We start from the raw sequence: 25,327 nt of genomic DNA, 5'->3' as shown, positions 1-25,327 counted from the left end.
CATTTTCAGTTATAATACCAATACCAAAATTAATCTGTGTTTATGTAAATACTGAAAATGTTTTTTACTACTTTTGAGGGATCACAGCAGTCAGTGTAATAAGAATAAGAAGAACTTTATTAATCCCCAAAGAAAATTTCAAAGAAGTCTGTAAGATCATCTATTTAACAAAGAATTATTAAGTCTGATGGCTGTGGGTATAAAAGAGAGCGTGTGTGAGAAATAAACTCAATCAACAATCAAGCTTTTTCTTTATTAAAATATATTAATACATTTATTAATATGCTATACTATGTTTTGTATTGTGTATATTGTGTTTATACAGTACAGTATAGCCTATATATATATGTGTGTGTATATCAATCAGTTCAATCAATTTTATTTATAAAGCCCAATATCACAAATCACAATTTGCCTCACAGGGCTTTACAGCATACAACATCCCTCTGTCCTTTGGACCCTCACAGCAGATAAGGAAAAACTCCCCCCCAAAAAAAACCTTTAACAGGCGAAAAAACGGTAGAAATCTCAGGAAGAGCAACTGAGGAGGGATCCCTCTTCCAGGACGGACAGACGTGCAATAGATGTCGTACAGAACAGATCAGCATAACATAAACAGTAATCTGTATGACACAATGAGACAGAAAGAGAGAGTGAGAGAGAGAGAGAGAGAGAGAGAGAGATGCAGGACAGACGGCAATAACAGTAGCTTACAACAACATTAATGAAAGTAATAATATTATAGTTATAGTTCTGGCTACTGTGGTACAATATGTTGAAAGTATATATTAATATCTGGCAGTATACATGTGTGACAATAATCATATGTGTATAATAACAGTAGAAGTATGACTAATGACTAATGATGGCCAGCAGCAGCAGGAGGCATCTGGCAGGACCACGGCAGCAGCACAGTATATGTGTGTGTATATCTATATCTATCTATATGTATATATATATATATATATATATATATATATATATATATATATATATATATATATATATATATATCCCACTCTGGGGTTGAGGTGAAGAAAATAACTGTGTTGTGACCTAAATAACATGCTGTTGCTATCTCCAGAAAGTATTAAAGCATGAAATCCCGCATTTTTAATGTACGAACGCATCCTGTATCATAACTACATGTGTGCCGTTTGTAACAAACCAAACCTCGTGAAAATCAGTTGAAAATTCAGTGAGTTATTCTATTTGATTGTGCATACAGCTCCTTCCTCAATAGAAGTGAATGCACTGTGGCGGCGAAGCGAGACCCATCCAAGATGGCGGCCGGCGAGGACGCTCTCAGGCAGTCGATGCGGCGTCTATGTATATATGTCTATAGCTGCAAGCGCCTGCTGGAGGTGCTGCAGCGAGATGCCAGCGACCTGAGCGACCGCTGGCGCTCGTGACGCTTTTGGTGTGAATGCACTTGCGTTTCAAAAGATCGACTCTGTTTCGAGCAAACTGGCTCGAGCAACACCACTAGTTATTTGCCAACCGCCAATAAACAGTAGAAGAAGACGAGAAGACGCAAGTTTACATGACAACGGAGACGGTGCCGTTTCCACTCTTCATCTGGGACGAACCACCACCATTCACATCATGAAGTCAATACTTGTGAGTTTGCTGTCTCTGGCTGTCTGGAGCGTTACAGGTAGGCTACGTGACATTCCTTGACGTTCTCTTTTGAAACTAAAGCCCCTTTTCCACCGCAGGGACTTTTCTCATTTACCACCGATATTACCCGGGTGGGTACCGAAACCCGGTATTAAATTAGCCCCGCCGGGGCTAAATGATCAAAGGCCGTAGTATTGATAAGCACTAACGGTATCGGTTCATCTGTGTCGGCGCTGATCCCCCCCCCCCCCAACCAAACACACGCACACACGTCTACACGAGTCACGGTAACCGGTGAACAGCTGAGCGGCCCCGGTGGAAACAAAGTGAAGATAACTCAAAAATGATGGCGAGTTGACGGCAGCTATACTCGTTACTGTAAGTGACATTAACCCTTAGCGAGTAAGAAGCCAATACTTTATCAATACACGTGTTCTGCAAGCATGAACACGTAAACATGTAGACAGTGATATTCAGTATGCTTCGCCCACAGTCTCTCATCCACGTTATGTCTTACACAAGGACAGCACGCTAGTTCAGCTGATAGTGAATTGTTACTAATAAGCTCAAATGACAGATGTCTGTATGTAGACTAACTTAGTTTGACACTTATCTTAAAATACTTTTAAACTTAGCTGCTGGGTGAGAGGGGCGCTAACCAAGATGGCGCTCTGAGTGGAAGCTTTCTGCTGAGATCCGCAAACCGAACTGTTTTCCACATAGGTTAAGTGTGAACAACGATACTTTTTGCATTTATTTGGGTACCACGTCTGTCCGGCCGTCGTTGGGTTACCTCTGCTGGTAACATGAAACCTCAAGAGAAGAGGAAGAACGACTCCCGAAAATCGCTAACTAGCATGAGTGCTAACTTGACTAGCAAGACTGCTAACAAATCTGCTACTACAGCGCCCACCGAGCAAGCAGATATCCAAGCGATCCAAATGAAGCTCGTGCACTGTTGCCAACTCCTCAGTAAGAAAAGTAGCTATTGGCTGTCCTAAAAGTCGCTAGAACTCGCTAAATGACGTCATCGCCTAATTTGCATAATTGTCCATATGCATGTAATTGTAATGGATGCTGTAGGAGAGAGGAATAACATCGTGGGAGACAAAAACTGAGTAAAAAAACACCCTGAATATGTTTAGAACTACAAATGAACCTTTTTTCAGTGATTTATATTAGGCAAAGAAAATTTTACATTTACATCCCGCCCTGACTGTAAACCAGGTCGGGATCAGAGCGATAGATCAGCCAGCGGCGGTTCCGCGCATGTGCGATTCATTTGCAGTCTGGACGTGGAGGGGTTAACGTCTCCTGCTCTGACTGCTGCTGGGAGGGAGGACTGGGCCGTCTGTGAGTGCTTTGGGGCGAGAGAGGAGCTCACGGCAGCATCCGCTGCCCGTTGAGAAGACTAAGAATGATACGTGCTCTCACAACAGAGTCTCCAGAAGTCTTCAATAACATCAGAAAAAGTCGCTAGATTTGTCGCTAGTCGCTTTTTTGAAAATGAGTCTCTAGAGGGGTCTGAAAAGTCGCTAAATATAGCGACAAAGTCGCTAAGTTGGCAACACTGAGCTTGTGTCGAAGCCAGTGTCGTTTTTCAGGATATCACGTGACCAAAGACAAACGAGGCCCCGTTTCTCTGGAATCACGTGACTGCCTTGTTGTGTGATTCGAGTCGGGAAATACCAGATAGACGGTGGGCCGAACGCGTTTTTCGTGTTGTTGATCGATCTCCATCGATAGAGTACACAGTTTTTTGTGTGTGATATTAAACAATTCTATAGAGTCCGGGAAAATTTGTTGGCAGCTCTGGTTTGATCATATATTTTCACAAACTTGTATTTTAATTGTCACTCTGCTCAGGCAACTTGCGGGATAACTCTAGCTGATGAACAAATCAGATTGTAGTTTAGAGAATATCAACCAATGGCAGACGGCCTTAGGACCCGAAAATGTAAACAGGGAAAACTGACAGCTCCGTCTTTTTTTGACTTATTATTGTGTCCAGATGAACAATTTAATGTAAATATATGGTATATAATCACCATCATCATTAATATATGTATGTAACATGATTGTATAATCTTAGGGTCTACACAAATCCCTTTGCAGGTGCTAAAAATGGTCAGTGTTGTGATTTATTTTTCTATGTATGCCCCCGTTAAGTTTCTTTTATATTGCTGATAATAGCGACAGCCTACAGTCTCTGCGTTGTGTTGTGATAATGATGGTGGACTAACGGCTAACAGTTAGTAACGTCAGTTGACTCCAACAAAGACACACAGATGCTCCGATGTCGATTCAGTGATCACTGTTTATTGCTTACAAGCACTTCGGGGTCTGGGGGATACAAGCCCGGTCTCAGTTAAACTATTTAATATAAATAAAATCACAATCAAAGGAAACTTACAATACTAATAAATGATGTCAACATGACGAAGCTTAATAACCGTTAAATAACAAATTATATGGTCAACAGTCTAACTTTGACCAGGATCAAAGACCATACCTGTCAAGTTTTGGATCTGAAAATAAGGGAAATTTTCCGGCGCCCGCCGCGAGCCGTCCCACCACCCCAACCAAGCTCCAGTATCCCTTACATTTTAAGACAGGTGTACAGGAAATCTAAAATAACCACTTGTCAACCACTTACTAACTACAGTTAGGTGATCAGAATCTGATAGGCCTACCTTTGTTGACATTGAAATGCTGTGAACATTCCTACGTTATAATACAGGGTTATTATGTTATTATAATACGGGAGATTTACGGGAAAATACTAATACGGGAGGACGGCGGGAAAGAGGGGTAAAATACGGTAGTTTCCTGGCCAAAACGGGAGACTTGACAGCTATGTCAAAGACTTACTATATTACAAATTACATAAAAGACACTATTGATACATATGAACCAGTACACATTGATAATCACTCTGAATGTCAATATAGTTATAATTAGTAATAAAGTCCCTCTCAGATCAGCTATACATTAATATTTACAGGTTTCCATTAAACAGTCACACACTCACGTGGGGGATACAAGCCCGGTCTGACTTGTTCCCCCGGTGATGGGCTTTTTAGCTACATCGTTACCTTGGATACTGTGTAGCCAAGTATTAAATTTGAAATATAAGATAACAGCATAAAAATATGAAAATAACACAAAATTACTGGCAAAACTATATTCTATATTTCAAGATGTTGCTATTCGACATAGTGACCATTTAAAGCTCAACTGATGTATTTAATGTAACATGCAAGAGGCATATGTTACATCTGCTTCTCATATTGTTCTAATACTAAACAAAAGAGTAATTGTAATATATGTGTATATATTTCTTAATAATAGACCCTAAACTGACTAGTTTATAAGCTTCTAGAGTCTAATGAATGACCTAATAAACTACAATATACAACAAGTGATGAGTCTGAGTCGTTTTCTCCACTTGATTTGATTTTTTTTTTTTTATGTCATCTCATTTGCATCAACCCAAACACATGTTTACCTTAGCTAGCACATCTGCAGCTAAGGATGCATCCTGGAAAATATGGAGTGCTGCATGCATGTAGCAGGCAACACAGCTCCTAATATCATACGATTTTCAGTCGAAAGTTGGGCAGCATTTGTAAGAAGTTCTCTGGAGTGGGTCAGTTTTGATACTAAAGAAAGCCAAGTTGCAGCAATAGCTGTAGAAAAATATGAGTTAAAGGAAAATGTCTTTGTGTGCCAGCTAATGTTGGCTACCACCGAGAATGTTATATGCAATATGCCAACAGAAGAAACATTGAGAGAGCTCGCAAGAATAAAGAGAGGGCAATACAGCAGATTGGTTTGTACAACATTGTGGTTTTGACTTTGGACAGTACATTCAATTTCAATTTTCATATCATAAATATTCATATATCATACAATGGTGAAGTATTCAGATCCTTTTGTTCAGTAAAAGTACTAATACCATAGTCATCACATAGTCTGATAGTTAGATAGTTTGCGTCTGATTTCCTGTCAACTCCATGGTCTCTCGAACCAGCAGGCGAGGATCAAGATGTCACACGTGTCCAGACGATGTGTAACAGCCTTTCAGTCATTCATTCAGTCAGTGGCGAAGATGAAGACGGCCCGTCGATGTCGTCCATGACAGCGGGGCCCGAGCGGTGCAGTCAGGATACTCTGAGCGTTAGCTGGGTTACTCACAGCACAGTCAGTTTATTCCTCAGGTTCTCCTCATCGGAAACTATGAACTGCAGCCTCATTAGTAAGCTGAGTTAGCTGTACTGCGGCTAAAAGTCCGTTCACTTTGCTAGTGATGAATGCTAACAACACATCGGTGGCTAATGAGCTAATACACAACGTGAATAACTGTTCAAAACACTTCAACTAAGTTAACGTTAGAAACGTCTTCAGCTTCTCACGGAAGATATGCAGAAAATGTCCAGGAGAATACTGTCGGTTAGATAGCATAAAGACACAGACTACATACTGTTTACGGTTAACTCCGGTCAATTCCGGTCAACTCCTCTGAGCGGTGTTTACTTCCTATTTGGGCGAATATCATTGGCACACTTCAAGTCAGGTGACGCTGGAACTTGTTGTTGATTGGTTTGCGGTATAGTACGCCATAGCGTTTGCCTGATTTAGTTTATCAAACATAAGTTTAGTTTTCATAAAAATATGATCGAATTGAGACTGCCAACAAACGGAAACTTGTTCAGAAAAAATATATTAAGTTAATGTTAAAAAAGCAGCTACTCTATCGCTGAGGATCGATCATTTCAAAAACAAAAGCAGATAGCGACTTCGGCCCACCGCCTAAGAGATATTGGACAAAGAGCATGGATACCAAGAGGCGAAGCTCAATAGAACGCCCCATAGCAACAGACTCGCCCATGGTTTCGTCTTACAGCCGCCATTTTGGACTGTCAGCAGACCGCAGCAGACCCGCTTGCATACAAAAACACACAGACAAACTGAAGTATATCACTATTAATTATGCTTACAATACTACTCACCTCGTGATAGCTTGGTCACAGCTGCTTTTTCATGTTTTTGTAAAGCAAAATATAGACTTTAAAAAAAAAAAAACGAAGAAAAACGGCCTAGATGGCATCTCTACATATTACATCCACTTATGAGAAGATTAACTTAATTACTCCTTCAAAATCACCCCATAAGCCAATCTACCAAAAAATAAATAAATGAATAAATAGAAATTCAATTTAACTAGAAACACATTAATGGCATTGTCACATAGTCAGGAATAAAGATTTATTTACAGTTTGTACAGTAAGGGGACAGTAATAATAATAATAATATATAGGCTATTTTTTGACACTCACATTTTTATTGGAGTTTATTACATTTAAACAAAGAAATATATATTTTAAATCATGTATTCCATCGCAGAATTGAATAGAAAATTAGGACAGATATGTTAAGTAAGAAACAAAAAACAGAAGAATAACAGTCATGGTTACTGGCATCCATTATCCCAAACAGAGTACATAAATCCAAATCAGTCAATCCTTAGGCATCATTCACTGTGTCGTATTGTGTCCATTTCTCCCACTTAGTTAAGAAGACATTTTCTCTCATTTTAAGCTGATGGGTCATTCTCTCTATGGTGCAGACCTCTCTTATGATCTCTAGCCATTGAGTTATAGTGGGTGGTTCAGTCCTGCACCAATTTCTTGTTATTGCTTTTTTACATGTGACCAATAACATTTTGGTTAAGTATCTGTCTTTTTCTAGAACATATTTATTCAAACTTCCAAGATACATAACTTTACATTCCCTTGGTATTACATATCCCAAAATGTCTTTCATTATGTTATGTACACTTTCCCAGAACAAGTTAAGTTTATGACACTTCCAGAAGATGTGTGTATGGTTTGCTTCTCTCTCTCCACATAACCGCCAACATGTATGTTGGGAACCAGTTTATTTACTCTTCAATTTAGGTGTAATGAAGGAGCGAGTCAGGTTTTTCCATCCGAATTCCCTCCATGTTCTTGAATTTGTAGTTGTGTGTTGTGTTTCACACATTTCATGCCATTCTTCCAAAGTAATGTTGATGTTCAGTTCCCTCTCCCACTTCTCTTTAATGTACAGAGTAGAAGCAGCTTCTGAGTCTCTCAGATTTCGGTACAGTACTGAGTTCCACTGTATGTCCTGGTCATTACATCAAGTACACCATTTAAAGTTTTCACAGTTTGTATTTCCTTTATAAAATAGTCCCTTAACTGTAGGTATCTAAAATGGTCCCGGTTTTCTAATCCATAACTTGTTTTTAACTCCTGGAAGTTCATTACATTCCCATTCTTTGTTAATGTACACATGGCTGTAAGCCCTTTCCTGCCCCAGTCCCTGAAGTTGTGGTCACTTAAGCTTGGCTTAAATCTGTCATCATATGCAAACCAACTTAACAATTTTAAATCTCTCTCTAATTTGTGTTGTTTGGTAAAGTCAAACCAGAGATTCAATGTGTGCAAAGTTATTGGATCGATCGTGTCTTGTAGTGACTTCATTAATTCAGCATTGCCAATCAGGGACTGGGTTGGAATACCTGCCACCGCCCTCTCAATGTCTTTCCACTTTGCAGTAGTCTTCATCACACCACTTGACCACTGGTCTGAGTTGTGCTGCACGATAATAGTCTTTCAAATTGGGAAGTGCCATACCTCCTTTATCTTTTTCCAATTGTAGTGTACAATATTTTATCTGTGGTTTTTTACCATTCCATACAAATCTGGAGATCATTTTATCCCAAATTTTAAACTTTTCTCGTGGAATCCTAATAGGCAGACATTGAAAAAAAATATAGTAGTCTAGGAAAAATGTTCATTTTAATTACTTCAATTCTAGAGTTAAAATCTAATGGCAGGGTTGACCATCTTTCTATGTCTCTACTAATTTGGAAATGGATCTGGTCATAATTTGCTTTATAAAGGTGAGCGAGCTGTTTTGTTAAAGTCACACTGAGATATTTAATAGTTTTTGATTGCCATTTTAATTGGTAAGTTCTCCTGATTTGTGGGGATGGGGTATAATTAAAGGTCAAGATCTGTGTTTTATTTACATTTATTTTGTATCCTGAGTGCTCACCGAATTCTTTTATGAGATGCATTAGCTGAGTAAAAGTCGTATTGGGGCTGTCCAGGTATATCATAATATCATCCGCAAATAGACTTATTATATGTTCCTGTCCATTAATATTAATCCCTTTTATTTCCTCACTCTGTCTAATCGCCTGGGCTAATGGCTCAATATATATAGCAAAGAGGAGTGGAGATAAGCAGCATCCCTGTTGCGTACCTCTTCCTAACATTATTCTTTCCGTTAGACTCCCATTAACTTTTATTCTGGCTGTAGGATTTTGAAAGATAGTTTTAATACAATTAATTGAGTCTTTATTAAATCCGAATCTTTCTAATACTAAATATAGGAAGTCCCAATTTACACTATCGAAGGCTTTTTCAGCATCGAGACTTAACAAAACAGCACTGTTTTTATTAGTTTGTGTTGTGTTAATTATCCGTATGGTCCTCCTAATGCTATCTTGTGTTTGGTGCCCTGCAATAAAACCGGTTTGGTCTTCGTCAATTAGGTCATTTATAAATTTCTCATATCTTTGTGCTATAATAGATGTATATATCTTGTAATCCACATAAAGAACTGATATTGGTCTGAAGTTGTTACAATATTCTGTGTCTTTTCCTTCTTTGGGAATTATTGAAATTATTGCCTCTTTCCAGGATGGTGGTAAGTGGCCTTCTTTGAGAGTCCAATTAAAGGAAGCTGCAAGGAGAGGTATCAGTTCCTCCTTAAAAGTTCTGTACCACTCCGATGGGAAACCATCACCTCCAGGGGTTTTATTGGCTTTAAGCTTAGATATAGTCTTGGATATTTCCTCAGGTGTTATAGGAGCTGTGAGGTCGTTGTTTTGTAATTCTCCAATAGCTGGCAAATCGAGTGAGTTGAGAAACTGTCTTTTTGCCTCCTCACTAGATGAGGGTAGTTGTGTATATAGGTTTTTGTAGTAATCCTGCCGATTGAGGGTCTCTGATTTAGTGTATTGTATTTAGCGCCTGTTGTTTCCTAATTCGCCTTGCCAGTAGTCTAGTAGCTTTAGGGCCAGATTCATAATATTCCTGTTTCACAAATCTAAGTTTTTTCTCTATCTCTCCTCTCAGAATTTCGTCTATTTCCCCTTTTATGGTCTTCATTTCCTGTAGGAGTTGAATATTTTGGTTGTTTTGATATTTCATTTCCAGGTTTTTTAATTTTCCTGTCAGATCAAGATAAGCCGCTTGTTTTAGCTTCTTTTGATTTGAGCTATTAATTTTCCTCTAATTACGGCCTTTACAGTGTCCCATAGGATAATTGGGTTAATTTCATCTGTAGCATTTTCTTCGATACATCTTTTTATTTCCTTTCTAATTTGCTCAATTATTACTTTATTGTTCATTATGCCACTGTTTAGTTTCCAAGTTGTATTTTTATGTCTATTATTCATTTGTACAGTTAAATGAACTTTGTTGTGGTCTGAAATATCAGCCACTCCAATTTCACGTTCTTTCACCTTGTGCATGTCCCAGCTATTCATAAATACATAGTCTATTCTAGAATGAGTGTTGTGTGTGTTGGAATAGTGTGTATAGTCTTTCTTTGTTGGGTGGAGTTCTCTCCATACATCTGCCATACCCTGTTCCTTCAGTGACATATTCATAAATTTAGTTAAGTGAGTCTTACTTCTTTTTGTGCTTGTTGTGTCTATCTTATGATCCAGAATTACATTAAAATCCCCAGCACACATCACAATGCCTTCTGTTTCTGATGCTATAATTGTAAATAGAACTGTAAAGAAATGTTTATCACTTTCTGGCGGGGCATATACATTAATTAATGTGACTATCTTGTTCTCTAATTTTCCTTTAACAAGAACATATCGTCCCTCTTCATCATTAATTTCTTCTAAGCATTCAAAATTGACTGCGTTTTGTATCATTATTGCAACCCCTCTTTTACGGCTCCGCTTGCATGTGCTATAGAAAGTGTTTCTATAACCAAATTTCTTGAGCTTTTCATGCTCTTCCTGAGATAAATGTGTTTCCTGGATGAAGATGACTTGTGCTTTAAGTTTTCTCATTTTCAAAATTACCTTACTTCTCTTAATTGGGTTGTTCAGCCCATTTAAATTTAATGACACTAGTGAGATATTACTCATATTGTTTTTGTAAAATCTTGTACTTTACTTGGATCCGTATCGTAACCATGGCAACCAACAACAACTTCGTAAGAACATAGAACCAGTTTGATATAGAACAGGGAACAATTTGACTTCCAAAAGTAGGCATGTATCCATGTGTGTGCCTCCCACGTTACCTTCGTGGGGTGAGGGGAATATCCCGCAGCATATGGGGGCCCCTCTCTAGGTAGGTTTGGTCTTATTGTCCAATAATGTCTCTGCATTAACCTCCTAGCAAAAAGTATGTTCTTAGCTACCGATCAGATATAGCAAGGGAAGACAATCGATCAATATTTTGACCAATTCAGGGAGTGCAATCAATATTAATCTGTCCTTAATTAGTCTTTTCAATGCACTCACATACGTCTTTCTCCATTATTTCCTTTGAAATTCCTGAAGTCTCTGCTTGGCTCGCAAAGCAGTATCTTCTGAGTTACCGACTCGTTGCCACGGTAGTGCCCGCTGGAGTCGCTCCTCCATCCCGGTCCTGGCTGCACCTCTCCCCGGCACCTCTGCCGTGATTCCTCTCCAGCTCAGCTCTTTCGCAGCCTCCTGTGCACTCTCGTATGTCCGCGGGCCAGTTTCCCAGTGGATCCTGATTTTCGTCAAAGGCGCCTGGAAGCGTATTCCTTTCTCCTTAAGAGCTTTTTTAATACCGTTGTATTCTTTTCTTTTCTGGACAACCTCGGTGGCGTAGTCATGGTCGAAAAAGAGTGCTCGGTTTTGATAGTGAATTTTTTTCTTCCAGGCTTCCCTCAGCACCGTCTCTTTCACCGTGTATTGAAGGAAGTTGACCACAATAGATCTCGGGGGGTTATCAGCGTCTGGTTTCGGCAGTAAAGCTCTGTGTGCCCGCTGTATTTGTAGATCCATGTTTGTCGGCAGAGGCAGCTCGTTTTTCAGAAGTTGTTCAATAAATTGTGTTACAGAGCTGCCCTCTGCTCCCTCTTTCAGACCGAAGATGCAGATATTATTCCGTCTGTTTCTTTCCTCTTGGTCTGTCAGCATATCTTGTAGTATTCTCTGTTGTTTTACTGACTGAAGTAGGGCTTCTTTTGCCTCAATGTTCCAGTTTTCTAGCTCTTCGATTCTCTGTTCGGTCTCAGTGATTCTCGTAGTTTGTATGGTTAGCTCTGCTGTTGTTTCTGTGAGCCGCTGGTTAATGTCCTTCTTAAAAACCTCGAGTTCTTCCTTCATTTCCTTTTTGATTTCTTCTCTGAATGTGGTGAACTTCATTTTCAGCTCAGTTTTAAAGTCCTGGATCTCCTTAACAATATCTTTAAGTCCCGTTCGAATCACTGCAGCCGCCTTGGTGATATAGCAGACCATGTGGTCTGCTATATCACCTCCGTCTTCGTTGGTCAATTCGGGTTGTTTTTTTTTCTTTTGGTTTGTTTGTCTTCTTGATTTCCCCCCCTTTTTCCATCTCTGCTTCAGATGTATATATTTCTATCAAGGTAATTGAATTCGGGGGTTTTTCTCGAGTACTGATCGGGAGCCAGTTACCTATGCTGCCATCTTGGGCTGAGTCAACCCGGAAGTCCAATATATATAGGCTATTTTAATATGATATATTTTAATGCTAAAGCAGTGATGATAATGATATAAATGGTCCAAGAGGCCATATGTGTGTGTATATATATATATATATATATATATATATATATATATATACACACACACACACACACACACACGTGTGTATATATATATATATATATATATATATATATATATATATATATATATATATACACACACACAACAAAACAAAGCTGGCATATGAAATGGATATTAAAACACTTTAAAACTTACACCTCAGGAGTTCTTACCTGTCGGGATCCTTCGGGAAATGGTGGAAGGCCAGGTGCGGGGTGTTCCACTGATAGTTGTTGCAGTTAATTGCACTACACTGTTTTCTTTTACTTTTTTTCTCCTCTCTCCTTGAAATCTTGCATGTTGTCTGGGCGCAACAGTCCAAGCTCAACAGTCCAAAATGGTGGTAGCGCCCCTAGTGGCTGTTGGCAAAAATTCATCGGAGCTTCGCCTTTTGGTATCCATGCTCTTTGTATTGGATAAAGCGAGATACCCCACTCAGCTCACTTCCTGATTCAGTGACGTCAGCGCCACGCCCCCGTAGGAGACTTGCGGCAGCTCTGAATGTATTGTTGTCAAGTTTATGATGAATGTATTCAGTCTCTGACAACTAAACTTCACCATCAGTCACACAACATGTTTTCTGTTCACAGAATAAACCCTCAGATCAGACAAATACAATCTTAATCTCTAAAATTCAACAAAAATTAAAAGTTTATCTGAAACGTCATAGTGTGGAGTCGACATCTAAACCAATCAGCTGTTAGATCAGCTGAGAGCCAGGTGGTGCAGTCGGTGGAGAGCAACTACAGCGCCTGGCTCTAAAAACTGCGGCCGCCTCGCTCTCGCGGTTGTATCGCCGTCCACTTTTGTAATACATCAGAGCAAGTCAGGGTGAAGTCGGACACAAAACTAACCGGCATGCATTGTGCGCCGATCGCCGGTGATCGAATCTGTGCAGGCCTGGCTCATCTCGAACGAACCTACTAACATGCTGGATGTGGAGGTCCTGGGCTGGTGTGGTTGCACGTGGTCTGCGGTTGTGAGGCCGGTTGGATGTACTGCCAAATTGTCTGAAACGCCTTTGGAGATGGCTTATGGTAGAGAAATGAACATTCAATTCATGGGCAACAGCTCTGTTGGACATTCCTGCAGTCAGCATGCCAATTGCACGCTCCCTCAAAACTTGCGACATCTGTGGCATTGTGCTGTGTGATGAAACTGAACATTTTAGAGTGGCCTTTTATTGTGGCCAGCCTAAGGCACACCTGTGCAATATTCATGCTGTCTAATTAGCATCTTGATATGCCACACCCGTGAGGTGGGATGGATTATCTCGGCAAAGGAGAAGTGCTCACTAACACAGATTTTAGACAGATTTGTGAACAATATTTGTGAGAAAATGTGTGTATAGAAAATGTTTTAGAGCTTTGAGTTCAGCTCATGAAAAATGGGAGCAAAAACAAAAGTGTTGCGTTTATATTTTTGTTCAGTGTGTATATATGTATAAAATATATATATATATATGTATATATGTGTGTGTGTGTGTGTGTGTATATATATATATATATATATATATATGTGTATATGTATATGTAAGGGATAATGTCTAATGAGCCGGTGAATACTGGGAAAATACCTCCGGACAGGGGAATGGAACTCTCAAACAAGGGTTTGAGAGTGGCCATTGATTCAGCGGAAGACGCTACAACAGGTGTGTCAGGTGTGTCCTCTATAGGCTTGTAGAGTGAAGTCAGTAGGCTATTTCTCCCCTCTGGTGAACTGAAGAAAAGTAACGGCAGCTATAGCATTTGGGTGTTCGGTAAGAGCGATAAAGCCCTGCTGTAACATCTATTACAGCTGCTGCAGCTAAACAGTGTGAGGTGGGATGGAAAAAGACTGCAGAACGTGTTAACAGGGACCGTCTACAAAGTGCAACACCGAGAAGAGATATAACAAAATTATTCAGTAATGTCAATACTCTGCAGTGTAGTGTCCCCTAACTCACTTCACACATTAATGGTCTCCCGCTGATCATACTACAACACTCAATTTGGGAAAATATGCTTGGACGTCATCTTTGAGTCCAGTATTTAGCTCTTATAATAGGTTCCATGACCCTGATGTGCCCAAGTCCAAATATTAGCACAACAGTATAGCCTAGAGGATGGAAATGTGCACTATTTTGTATTTTCTTTTCATGATTTTTTTTTTTCAGGAAATTTTGTTAAAATTTGTGCTACATTTAGTTGAAAATTTTTTTTATAGGCCTGTGAACTGTAATAAAAGACCAGCTGTTCAGCTGTCTTTGTCTTAATCAATATTGAGAAACAAAGTGTTATAGTGTGATACTGCAACAGTAAGGCTAAATGCAATGTTTGTTTACCCAGGAGAGTCTGATGTGACCGGCAAACATGAAACAGTTGAAGCCAAAGTGAGGGATGACATTGTTCTGCCATGCTACAAAGAGCCCACATACGACCTGAAAGCTGTAAGAGTTGAGTGGACTCACAAGGAAAAAGAAGTGCACCTCTATCGAAAAGGGAAGGATGATCTAGAGCATCAGGACAGGAATTTCACAGGTAGAACATCTCTCTTCCATGAACAAATGGCCGCCGGAAATATTTCACTGAGACTGAGCCAAGTAGATGATCGGGATGTGGGAAATTACATCTGCCTTGTTAAGGTCAAAGACTCACCCGAAGTCAGACAATGCGATATTCTTCTCAGTATCGGTGGGTATTTCTAACCTAAAATGAAAAAAGTGAAAATATATATATGCTACATGTTAAAGGTCCAGTGTGTAGGATCTTTGAGGATACATTGGCAGAAATGGAATATGATATAGTACGTTTCTTTAGTGTTTAATCACCTGAAAATAAGACGTGTTTTCATTGCCTAAGAATGAGCCATTTATATCTACATAGGGAACTGGTCCTCGCTTACAGACACCGCCATGTTGCACTGCAATGTTTCTACAGTAGCCCAGGGTGGAAAAACCAAATACTGGGCCATTCATATTTTTGTATTGGCCACCTTAATTGGCAGCTCCTCCACGACAAGAGCATCTGTAAAACACAGATTTTTAAATGTGAAACTGCTTTATTCAGTGTTTTCTTAAGTAACAGAAAAAAAGATGAGCAAACATGAGCAGGTGCGAGGCTACCAACACGTCTCACGCAGAACAGTCTCTGAAAAACACTTGTTCTATGGGTTGAAATCACCTGGTCTGGTCTCTTTTTTTAGAGAAGGAGACCCCTGTGGATAATTCAGCTCCCAATAAACCCCCTCTGAACAATGAACACTGAAGGAACTCTAACCAGTAGAAGTCTCAGCTGGTTGCAGTCTGCAATCCTCACCATCAGATGCCACAAAATCCCCCTAAATCTGACACACTGGACCTATAAATCAGTCCCTCCAGTAAATCGCGATCTTGCGATCGCAATAATTCACGCAAATTCAACTATAGTGTGCAATATTTGCGGGGGCTTGCAATTTTTTCAAAAGTCCTGTGATTTTTCTGCGTTTTTCCACATTTTCCGGCCAACCAGAAGTCGTCACACACGCGGCGTCATTTCCAACGTAATCTGACGGGTCATCAAATACGGCATTGCAGTATGGAGAAACGTTCTTGTACTGACATAAGAATTTGCACACAATATGTGTTGAATTTATTAAAATGTTGTTTACAAAAGATGTAGCTTACATGTTGTTTTACAGTCACATTGTCTGGTTTGAGAGCTACTATATTCACTCAAGATTTTCTGCAACATTATTGGATGTTATGTTTTGAAACTAATTAAATAAAACTAAAGAAGATAACAATAAAAAACATTTTCAGCTATTTTTGTAATATTCAGTATGATGATTATAGCAAGTGATTACATGACTTATTTTTTGGAGGTCGTAGTTTCATTAAAAAATCACATTTTTTTCTCCTTTTGTCATTAGCCCCAATTTTTGTCATTTGCAGCAATTTCCTGCAAAAAATCACATAAAAATGCCACATTTTTTATTGTAATTTTTGACAAAATTGGCCACAAATTCAAGGTTTTTGCTGTAAGATCCTGGAGGGACTGATAAATACACTTTATCTTGTAAACTTGTTACATATTACAATTGAATAGGAAAGAAGAGCAACACATCAGATCAGACAAATCCAGGGAAGTAAATGTCTTGAGTAATGTTAAATTGTATCCCCATTTACTGACACTGGCATAACAGCTGGTCTGTCTTTTTTCCCATATCGCCATTTTTCCCATATTTTTCCACAGTGCCAGTGCCAGAGCCAGAGCCAGAGCCAGAGCCAGAGCGAGAGCGAGAGCGAGAGCCAGAGCCAGAGCCAGAGGCAGGAAAGGGTCACAGTAAGTACCAAGCTCTGTCTTTTATGTCCCCTATGAAATACATGCAGATGGTCAGGTCAGCAACGTCATCTCAAAACTTGTTTCTTCTCAAAGGCATGATATTGATGATTTAACGGTTTTTGCTTGTCTTTGATTTAAAAAGGCTGCAATTAATATCTTTGTAATAATAATGTATGAAATAACAATATGAAAACAATGTGAAACATCTCTGGTAGCGATGAACTTACAGATAATGATCAGCTGACTCGGTAGCTCTCCTCAGCTTTATGCAGCTTTATAGTTAGTTGGTTTAGTTTCAGCAAAAAAAAACTATGAAAATGTGAACATTGCACTTAAGTTATTTAATTATTATTAATTGAAAATGTGTGTATACATATATACATATATAGATAGATACATATACATATATATGCACACAGTTTACCTCAAACATTGCGAGGTGTGGTGTGTGCATGTGTGGGTATGTGTGAGAGAGAAGGAGGGAGACACTGGTGCACTGGTAGAGAGAGATAGTGTGTTATTACTGTTATTGCCACTTGTTATGGTTCTTTGCATTGATAGCTCTTTTTTATTCTGTTTGACCCTCATGCCGACAAGAAGTCCAGTGTAGTTTTTTAATCCACAAAACTCATGCGGGGTATCAGAGGATAACAGCTATCCGGAATAACAGCTACACTCGAAGTGCAGGGCAAGCTAACTGACCACGGTGAGAAATGATGCTATAAAAGTGGAGTAAATTACGTCTTTTCAAGTCAGTTTTGCATGCCGAGGCTTCAGGGCACTTGGATTACGACGGACGGGCCGTTCTGACGTTTTTGAAATGCATTAGTGGAGTTTTATTACATTTTCAAAATGTGGGTTCTATGCACTTCAAGTGTAGCTGTTATTCCAGCTAGCTGTTATCCTCCGATACCCCGAACGAGTTTTGAGGGTTAAAAAACTACACTGGACTTCTTGTCGGCATGAGGGTCACAAAGTACTGTCTGTATTTTCATTCTAAAGTGGCCATTTCCTTTAAGTATGAATTGTGACCTGAAGCAGGAGAAGTGGACGTGAAAAATGGATGGATCTGTGTTATTTTAATCCCACAGTGAAGAACAAATCTTGACATCTTTTCTCTGTTCTTTCAGTAAACTATGCTTACTTTCTTATTGCCATTCCTGTCATTGGAATCACTGTTGCTGTCTATTTGATACAGAGGAGATGTAAAACTACCAGTAAGTTACAAATTTCTCTTCACTTCTTTTTCCCCATTTAAAAGAATAGGCTCACAGTTTTTGTAACAGATTTCTCAGATTTGTCACTGCTGTTAGAAGAAAGACTGGAAAAAATGCAAACCTATAGTTTGGCACTTAAAAGTGTTGCTCAATAAACCACAAGTGGGTCAAATCGAACCCATATTAGAATCAGTAGTTTTTGTTATAATCGCATGCTATATACACCTTATTGCACAAATATATTGAATTATTCAAGATCAGTTATGTTTACTTGTAATTAGAACACATTGTAACACTTACTTTTTTATTTTTCCATAGAAACAGCAGTTCACAGTCAGTAAAGAAAGTACTGTACCCTATCATGTATATGCACATACAACTTCTATGTCATTCATCCCTCGTTCACACAGTTTCTCAGATATGTTCAAATGTAGCAGCTAGGGATGCACGATAACTTTTCTTTTAAACCGATACTGATAACTGATAACTTTCAGCTCCTAAATGCCGATACCGATAACCGATAACACACACACACACACATATATATATATATATATATATATATATATATATATATATATATATATATATGTATACCTAAGATCATGACATCAATACTATGAACAAAACCAAAACCGTTTTGACTCTTTAAATGAAGAGATATTTATTTTTTCCAATGAAACTATTGGCAAGCATCTCAAACATTTTCGAAAAGATATTAAAAAAAAACTATTTGATATCTCAAATAAACATCAATTTAAATAAGGTGTATTACTTACTGATATAAAAATAAAGGCCCGTTGAACTGATGCAAATACATGCATCGGGATTACAAACTGAAAAAGTTAATTCCAGAAGTTCAAAAAAATAAATATATATAGAAAATGATTGCACTGAACAAGTTAGACTTGTCTAAACTGAAAAAGTGCATTCCATAGTAACAAAAAAATACGTTCAAAGGATTTTGGCTTATGGTTCCATTCAAATGAATACCTTTTCCCTAAGGTAAATGAGGTTCAGTTGTTCTTTTATCTCATGTTGAGAGAGAGAGAGAGAGAGAGAGAAAGAGAGACCCACGGTACGATACCAGTGACAGTATCACCCTTCTGAGTAGTATCAGGATACCGCAGATGTGCCTTTTGTCATTTATAAAAAGATAAATCACTTTTCTATAATACATCAATGATATTTCAATGGAATAAATTACTTATTGACTTATTCATACTTCAAAAACAGCATCAATCAGTGATTAACATAGAGGGGATCAAAATAAAATAAATAAATAAAATAAGAATCAACCAGCCACCCTCCTCCCCTGACAGTCTCTTCATAAGTAAAGAACAGTCCCTTAAGTGCGGTGAGGTTTGTGGATCGTTACCTGCCACAAAGAGAGAAATGTGAACGGCTCGTTTCTCCTCTGACACGCCACATACCTGTGTGCTGCCACGGCTCGGCTGTTCAGGTACTTCTGGGCAGTCATGACACCAACAAGGGGAAATTATTGGACCTGGAGCAGGGCTTCTCCGTCGCCGGTAAGCCGTTATCTTGCGCCACAGAGCACTATGGCCGTCACATTTGACAGAAATACATTCCTGTCTGTGTCTGTGACCCCCGTTCAACCCACAACCTGCAGGATTCGCCTTTCGTTTCTGCTGCTGGTTGAAATCTGTACTCGCACAGCGTGCTCCTGAATGATTTCTTTTGCTCGCACAAAACCATTTTTAGTCGCAAATGCGAGTAAAATGCTCGCACCGTAGAGCTCTGTGGAAAACAAATCACTGTAGCATATAAACAAATCGAACCTACAAGTAAAAAGAAATAAGAAATAACTTTCACTGCTTAAAGATAGGCTACTCAATAGCTCAGCTAATACCTGAAATGTCACTGCAGCAGCATATTGAGTGCCAGGTGGCCAGCACATGCTGTTATTGGACGGTGCATGGACACTCACCCTCTTGCGATTGGACTTTGAACTTATCCCACAGTAGTGGTACCATAGTACTACGGTACTCCAACATTATGGTATCATATGTACTGTGGAGTTTTAGTGCCGCGGTCTACAGTTGGTACCAGTATACCCTGCAACACTAGTGTGAGAGAGAGTGTGCGCGTCTGTGTGTGTGTGTGTGTGTGTGTGTGTGTGTGTGTGTGAGTGAAAGAGAGAGAGTGTGCGTGTCTGTGTGAAATTATGACCAAGTTAACGAGTTGTTTTCCGGCATGAGGGGGTATTCTTGAATTTTCCCAGTCAGAAAGAGTTTTTCTGATTATGCCAACGTCACTTGAACGCAGCATTCACTGCAGGCCATTCAGGTCTCATAGTGGGAGCGGGGCTCGGACTTATTGGAATGACGTAATAATTTCCTGTTATCGGCCCGATAATTATCGTGCACCCCTAGTAGCAGCCATGTCAACACTTCATATAAAGAAATACAGAAGGGAGAAGAAGAAAAATAGATGATGATAGACATACCTGTAAAGGTTTGTGCATCTTTGCAAATATTTGGTTTTACAAACCTGGTCTTGTAGTAATTACACTCACAGGGCTCATTAGGCAACTGCTATTGCTGGCTAATGCTAGTCAGTCTCAATAGCTGCTCCATTTTCTCTCTTTTGTTCTGTTAATTTCCTCCTGGTATTTTTTCCATAACAGTTATTTGAGGTCAGTTACAGTCAGTTAGCAAAATTGTCAGCTAAACTTTAACCTAAGCCTAATCTCTAACCTGTTTTGTGTCATATAGGAGGCCTGTAAATCCATACAGGAGAGGACGAACCGGCCAAACAACCAAGGAAAAGAACAAGGACAATCCCAACACAATCTGACAATCTGAGTCTGACAACATGGGCTATATGATACAGTGTTACTAGTACTTACTAGTACGTAGTAGTATAGCTTTTGGTTCTTGGACCCAGCTACCAATCTCAAAACCTACTGGCCAGCACTTTGAAAGTAATAAGTTTCTGGGGGAAACGACTAATACTGGAAGTGGATATCCAGGCCAAAACTCCATATTTGTGTTCATTTCTCATCTTTAAAAAGACAAACAATTATATACTGTGGACCTCAATACATCTCAGACTTGGCCTATAAATAGAAACTTGAACACTTCCAATACCAATATTTTCTATCATGTGCCTCCAGTAGAACAAAACACTAGCTATAAGTCATTTGGATCTAGATTTCTTCATATGGCAATAATTGTATATTGTAGAAAATTATGTGGTAGGTAGTCATCTGGATTTTCTGGATTGATGACAAATTCTAGCTTGGAAATCCAGACTCAAATGTAGAAAGAAAGAAAGAAGTGCAAATTATAATTTTCTAGGGGCGGGGCATCTGTATTTCCAGGTTAGACAAATTCACCTTCAAGCTGCATATTGATGCACTGACAAAAAAATTACAAATTAAGCTTTGTATAGAAACAAGTCTCGTTTCCCTCCATCATGTAGAAAGAAGATTGTGGAAGCAATATTTGTTTCAGTGCTAGACTATGGTGACGTAATTTATCGCCATGCAGCAGCCTCCACCATTCAGCCCTTAGATTTATAACCGTAGACAGCCATAGCACTCATCATTGTCTTCTTTATCAGAGAATGGGTTGGCCTTCTCTGTCTATTACAAGGGACCAGCATTTGTTTTTATTTATTGTGCACCACACCTGGAACAAATTGCAGTGCACTTTGAAACTTGATAGTCTTGTTATAACAGGTCATTCCAGATTAGAGTTTAGATTCTCTGCCCGAGCCCAAACCTGATCTGGATCCATGACAGCAAAAAGACGGGGACCTCGACACTCTAAATGTATATTATTGCACTGTATCGTGCTTTTGAAATTGTTTATTTTATGCTGTTATTTATGTACCCCAATCTCTCTTCGAAAATGAAAGGGTAAATAAAGGGTTTACCAGCTCAGTGTCCTAGTGGTAGAGTGTCTGCCCTGAGACTGGGAGGTCGTGGGTTAGATCCCCGGCCGGATCATACCAAAGACTAAAAGAATGGGACCCATTGCCTCCCTGCTTGGCACTCAGCATCTAGGGTTGGAATTTGGGGGGTTAGATCACCACATGATTCCCGAGCGCGGCACCGCTGCTGCTCACAGCTCCCTCAGGGGATGGGTCAAATGCAGAGAACAAATTTCACACATTCAGGTGTGTGACAATCAGTGGGACTTTAACTTTTAATGATAACCAGCGGTGGAGGCAATAGCATCACCAAAGGGCCCACCCTCCAGTTCCCCTCCTTGTTAACACCATGTTGTTAGTGCTGTTCACACTGTTAGCACTTTTAGCTGCTAGCTGCCAGCGTGGCCACACTGATACTGAGAGCCGCGTGCAGGCATCTTAATCGGAATCTGAATGTCGTACACAGCTCCTTTTAAAATATTGTTTTTAACGGAGTTCTGGTGTTAAAATGTCAGCAATGACAAGCACAATTTTTCTTATGCTTATCTAAAAAAGGTACCTGAATGCGAAATTTTTCCTTCACTGGATACAAGGGATAGCAGGCGTTCTCCTGTTTGCTCTCATGATGGTGCTGTTGTCTGTCTTGTGTGAATCCACAAAGGTACATATTAGCTCACTGTCACAGTGATGTGATGGGTGTCAGGTTTCATAGGAACATAATTAATTATTAATATGTAAATTTTGATAACAACGGTTCTATTAATGTGTGTTCTATGTATGGGGAACAATATGATGTAAAGTGTAACAGTGCAAAAATTGTTATTATGATCTGCAGAACTAAGGAAGATAAATATATGGCGTTTCCTGACTTTAAACCGGCAGGTAATGTTCTGAATATCTGCAGTGTAGTTAAATACCTTGGACACGAGCTGACAGATGACGAGGACATTTATCGTCAGTGTCGTATGTTGTATGTGCAAGCATTGTATTGTCACGTAAATTCAGTTGTTGCACTGATGGAGTAAAGCTGACTCTGTTTAAAGCATATTGCTTTCCTTTGTACACTGCAAGTGGCATATAATGACGCTCTGAGATTAGTGCTAAAAAGGCCCAGATGGACCAGCGCTACTGACATGTTTGTGACTGCTCGAGTAAACACTCTGGAATCTGACAAACATTGTGTACAGTGCCACACGCTGCTTGTCTCATATTTGGGAGCACTGGTATAAGTGCCTTTTAAAAATAGGTCACTAGACTATTTTTTTTATTGTTTGTTTATCTATCTATCTATCTATCTATCTATCTATCTATCTATCTGTCTGTCTATCTAGTTGTAATGACCCCAAGCATGTGACCATGAGTATTTACTGCACTGGAGCCGTATGTGGACGTGGAAGGTCCATGACCAAAACATCAAAATGTAACAAGGTTGGAGTGAGAATGTGTTGACTATGCTGGCTGATTTGAATTTAGACTGTGCTTATCTATGAGAGATTACAGCAGGTTATATATGTAAGATACATAGTTTCAACAGATAAATATATTGAAAGGTTATGACCTCTGTGAAATAACTTAAGTGCCAACTTTTCATCCAGTATTTCCAGCGAGACTTAAAAATGATGTGCCTGTTATACTCTTGAGTGCTGGAATCTTTGACATGAGAGCAGTGATTTTGTAAATTTTTTTATTAAAACGCACTTGCAGGGACATTGTTCATAAGTGTGGCTTGTGATGCATTGTTACCATCATTTTATAAATCTTTGTCATTGTCTGAGGTCCTGCCCTTGATGGGATTGAACCTGTGCAGTAGAACCATCTCAGTAACACTTTTTAACCTCTTAATCCCCTATGACATGTTATACTCACTGAACAGAACGTCTTTAAATGTCTTTAAAGATTAATTATTTTAAGCTGGCATTCCAACAAAGTTGCTGTATGTGTGTGTGTAATATAAAGTATTAATGCAAGTGTTGATGCACTTACTACATTATTTTAGTATTTTACCACTAAATGGGTTTTTATTTTTATTTCTTCTTGCACTCCTCTGTTTTCAGCACTATACAGTCTGTACAATGTGTTATGACACCAGAACTTGAACTTGTAATAAAAAGATTATGTTTTTAATAAACTCCAATGTTTCCCTCCTCATTAAATGGCAAGCCCTTTACTTTAAAGCATTAAAACATTTCAAGACAGAACACATTTGCATTCTGGCCCTTAAAAGTCAATTTACCAAAAAATTTTCTTTTTGGTTTCGATGTTGCCAATTTGTTTTTTGTGATTTCTAACAATAAGCCACTGCACCATGATTACCCATTTACCTCAAACTGCATAGCAACACAACAATATATACCAAGAAAGTTCAAGAAGCTGTGTGATTGATGATAATTATTAGCAGTTTCTTAATACATATTTCAGCTCATTGGCATCTCAATGTTAACTTTAAATCATGACTTCTTTTTTCCATTGTTTGGTCTTTGCCTCACTCATGCCTTAAAATGAAGCCTATATATGTATAGCAGTTTTCTACATGCATGTTTAAAGAGATATTTAGAACATCAACATGGGGGGCAATGCAGAATAGCAAATAAAAAACATCTTTGAGGCTCGACAAATCACTTTCCTTCAGCAAATTACCTTCATTTTTCAGTTTTTGAAACCTGTGTAGTTTACATTTATGTATACACCTTTTTTCATGCTGTTGTTGGCAAGTTGTTTAGTTTCCTTAATAATTGGCAATTTTTACTAAACGCATTAAAACAAACAAAATAGGGACCCAGTCATAAAACTCATAGACTGTAAAAATAAAGGACGTAGCTAATGTTTGTGGGCTCCTGTTTGGAAGCATGGAGTTTGGCATTTTGGCTGTCACCATCTTGGTTTTTTGGAGCCAGAAGTGGCCATATTTGGACAAAAGGTTGGAGCTGTGGAAGAGTGAGGGGTGGATCTGACTAGGCTGAGGACACATCAGCAGACAGCGTGTCAATCAAAGCAGCTGTGGTTATATCAACCCCCTGTGGTTATATCATGTGTGGCATTCAACTTGAATGCTTAAAATCTGTAGCCTTTATTTTTTTCAGATAAGGCGCTGTAGAGCTGCTACAAAGTCCCCTCTTTATGCCCTCTACATTTTTACACAGAACCCAGCAACAAGGGGATGATGCCGCTCCAGGCTATGTTTACACAAAAACGATCCGCTGAAAACATAATTGTTTCTCATTTTCGTTTTGAAAAAAGTCCCGCGTTCAGACGACGTTTTGATAACAATCCCTGTGCAGTATACATGCCAGGTCTGTAGCTGGTTGATAAATTCAACAGGGTGAGCAGCACAAACAGAGCTCGGGAGTCTGCCATTGTTGTTGTGATGGTTGACATTCTCGTGC

At 39.1% G+C, this 25,327-nt stretch overlaps 1 protein-coding gene across 2 annotated transcripts; it reads left to right on the top strand.

Moving 5' to 3' along the window:
* Window positions 1-1,245: 1,245 nt before the first annotated feature.
* LOC117266970 (V-set domain containing T-cell activation inhibitor 1-like) lies at window positions 1,246-24,072 on the top strand. 2 transcript variants are annotated; one of them, XM_033642433.2, is made up of 5 exons: window positions 1,251-1,657; window positions 14,854-15,198; window positions 16,738-16,827; window positions 17,958-18,044; window positions 20,783-24,072. In XM_033642433.2, exons 1-5 carry the CDS (start codon window positions 1,606-1,608, stop codon window positions 20,791-20,793), a joined length of 585 nt encoding a protein of 194 aa, XP_033498324.2. In that variant the 5' UTR covers window positions 1,251-1,605; the 3' UTR covers window positions 20,794-24,072. The 2 variants fall into 2 exon arrangements, with proteins under 2 accessions (XP_033498322.2, XP_033498324.2); XM_033642431.2 differs by having other exon boundaries at window positions 1,246-1,657; window positions 17,958-24,072.
* The last annotated feature ends 1,255 nt before the right edge of the window (window positions 24,073-25,327 follow it).

Source organism: Epinephelus lanceolatus, chromosome 15, assembly GCF_041903045.1.
Source record: "Epinephelus lanceolatus isolate andai-2023 chromosome 15, ASM4190304v1, whole genome shotgun sequence".
Taxonomy (NCBI): Eukaryota; Metazoa; Chordata; class Actinopteri; order Perciformes; family Serranidae; genus Epinephelus; species Epinephelus lanceolatus.
This window is presented reverse-complemented; position numbering and strand designations above follow the sequence as displayed.

Excerpts from the sequence above, each read along its gene's own strand:
- LOC117266970 (XM_033642431.2), top strand. The coding sequence starts at position 1,606 with ATGAAGTCAATACTTGTGAGTTTGCTGTCTCTGGCTGTCTGGAGCGTT. Across the intron at positions 1,658-14,853 it reads GGCTGTCTGGAGCGTTACAG|GAGAGTCTGATGTGACCGGC; the intron begins GTAGGCTACGTG and ends TTGTTTACCCAG. Across the intron at positions 16,828-17,957 it reads AGAGGCAGGAAAGGGTCACA|TAAACTATGCTTACTTTCTT; the intron begins GTAAGTACCAAG and ends CTGTTCTTTCAG.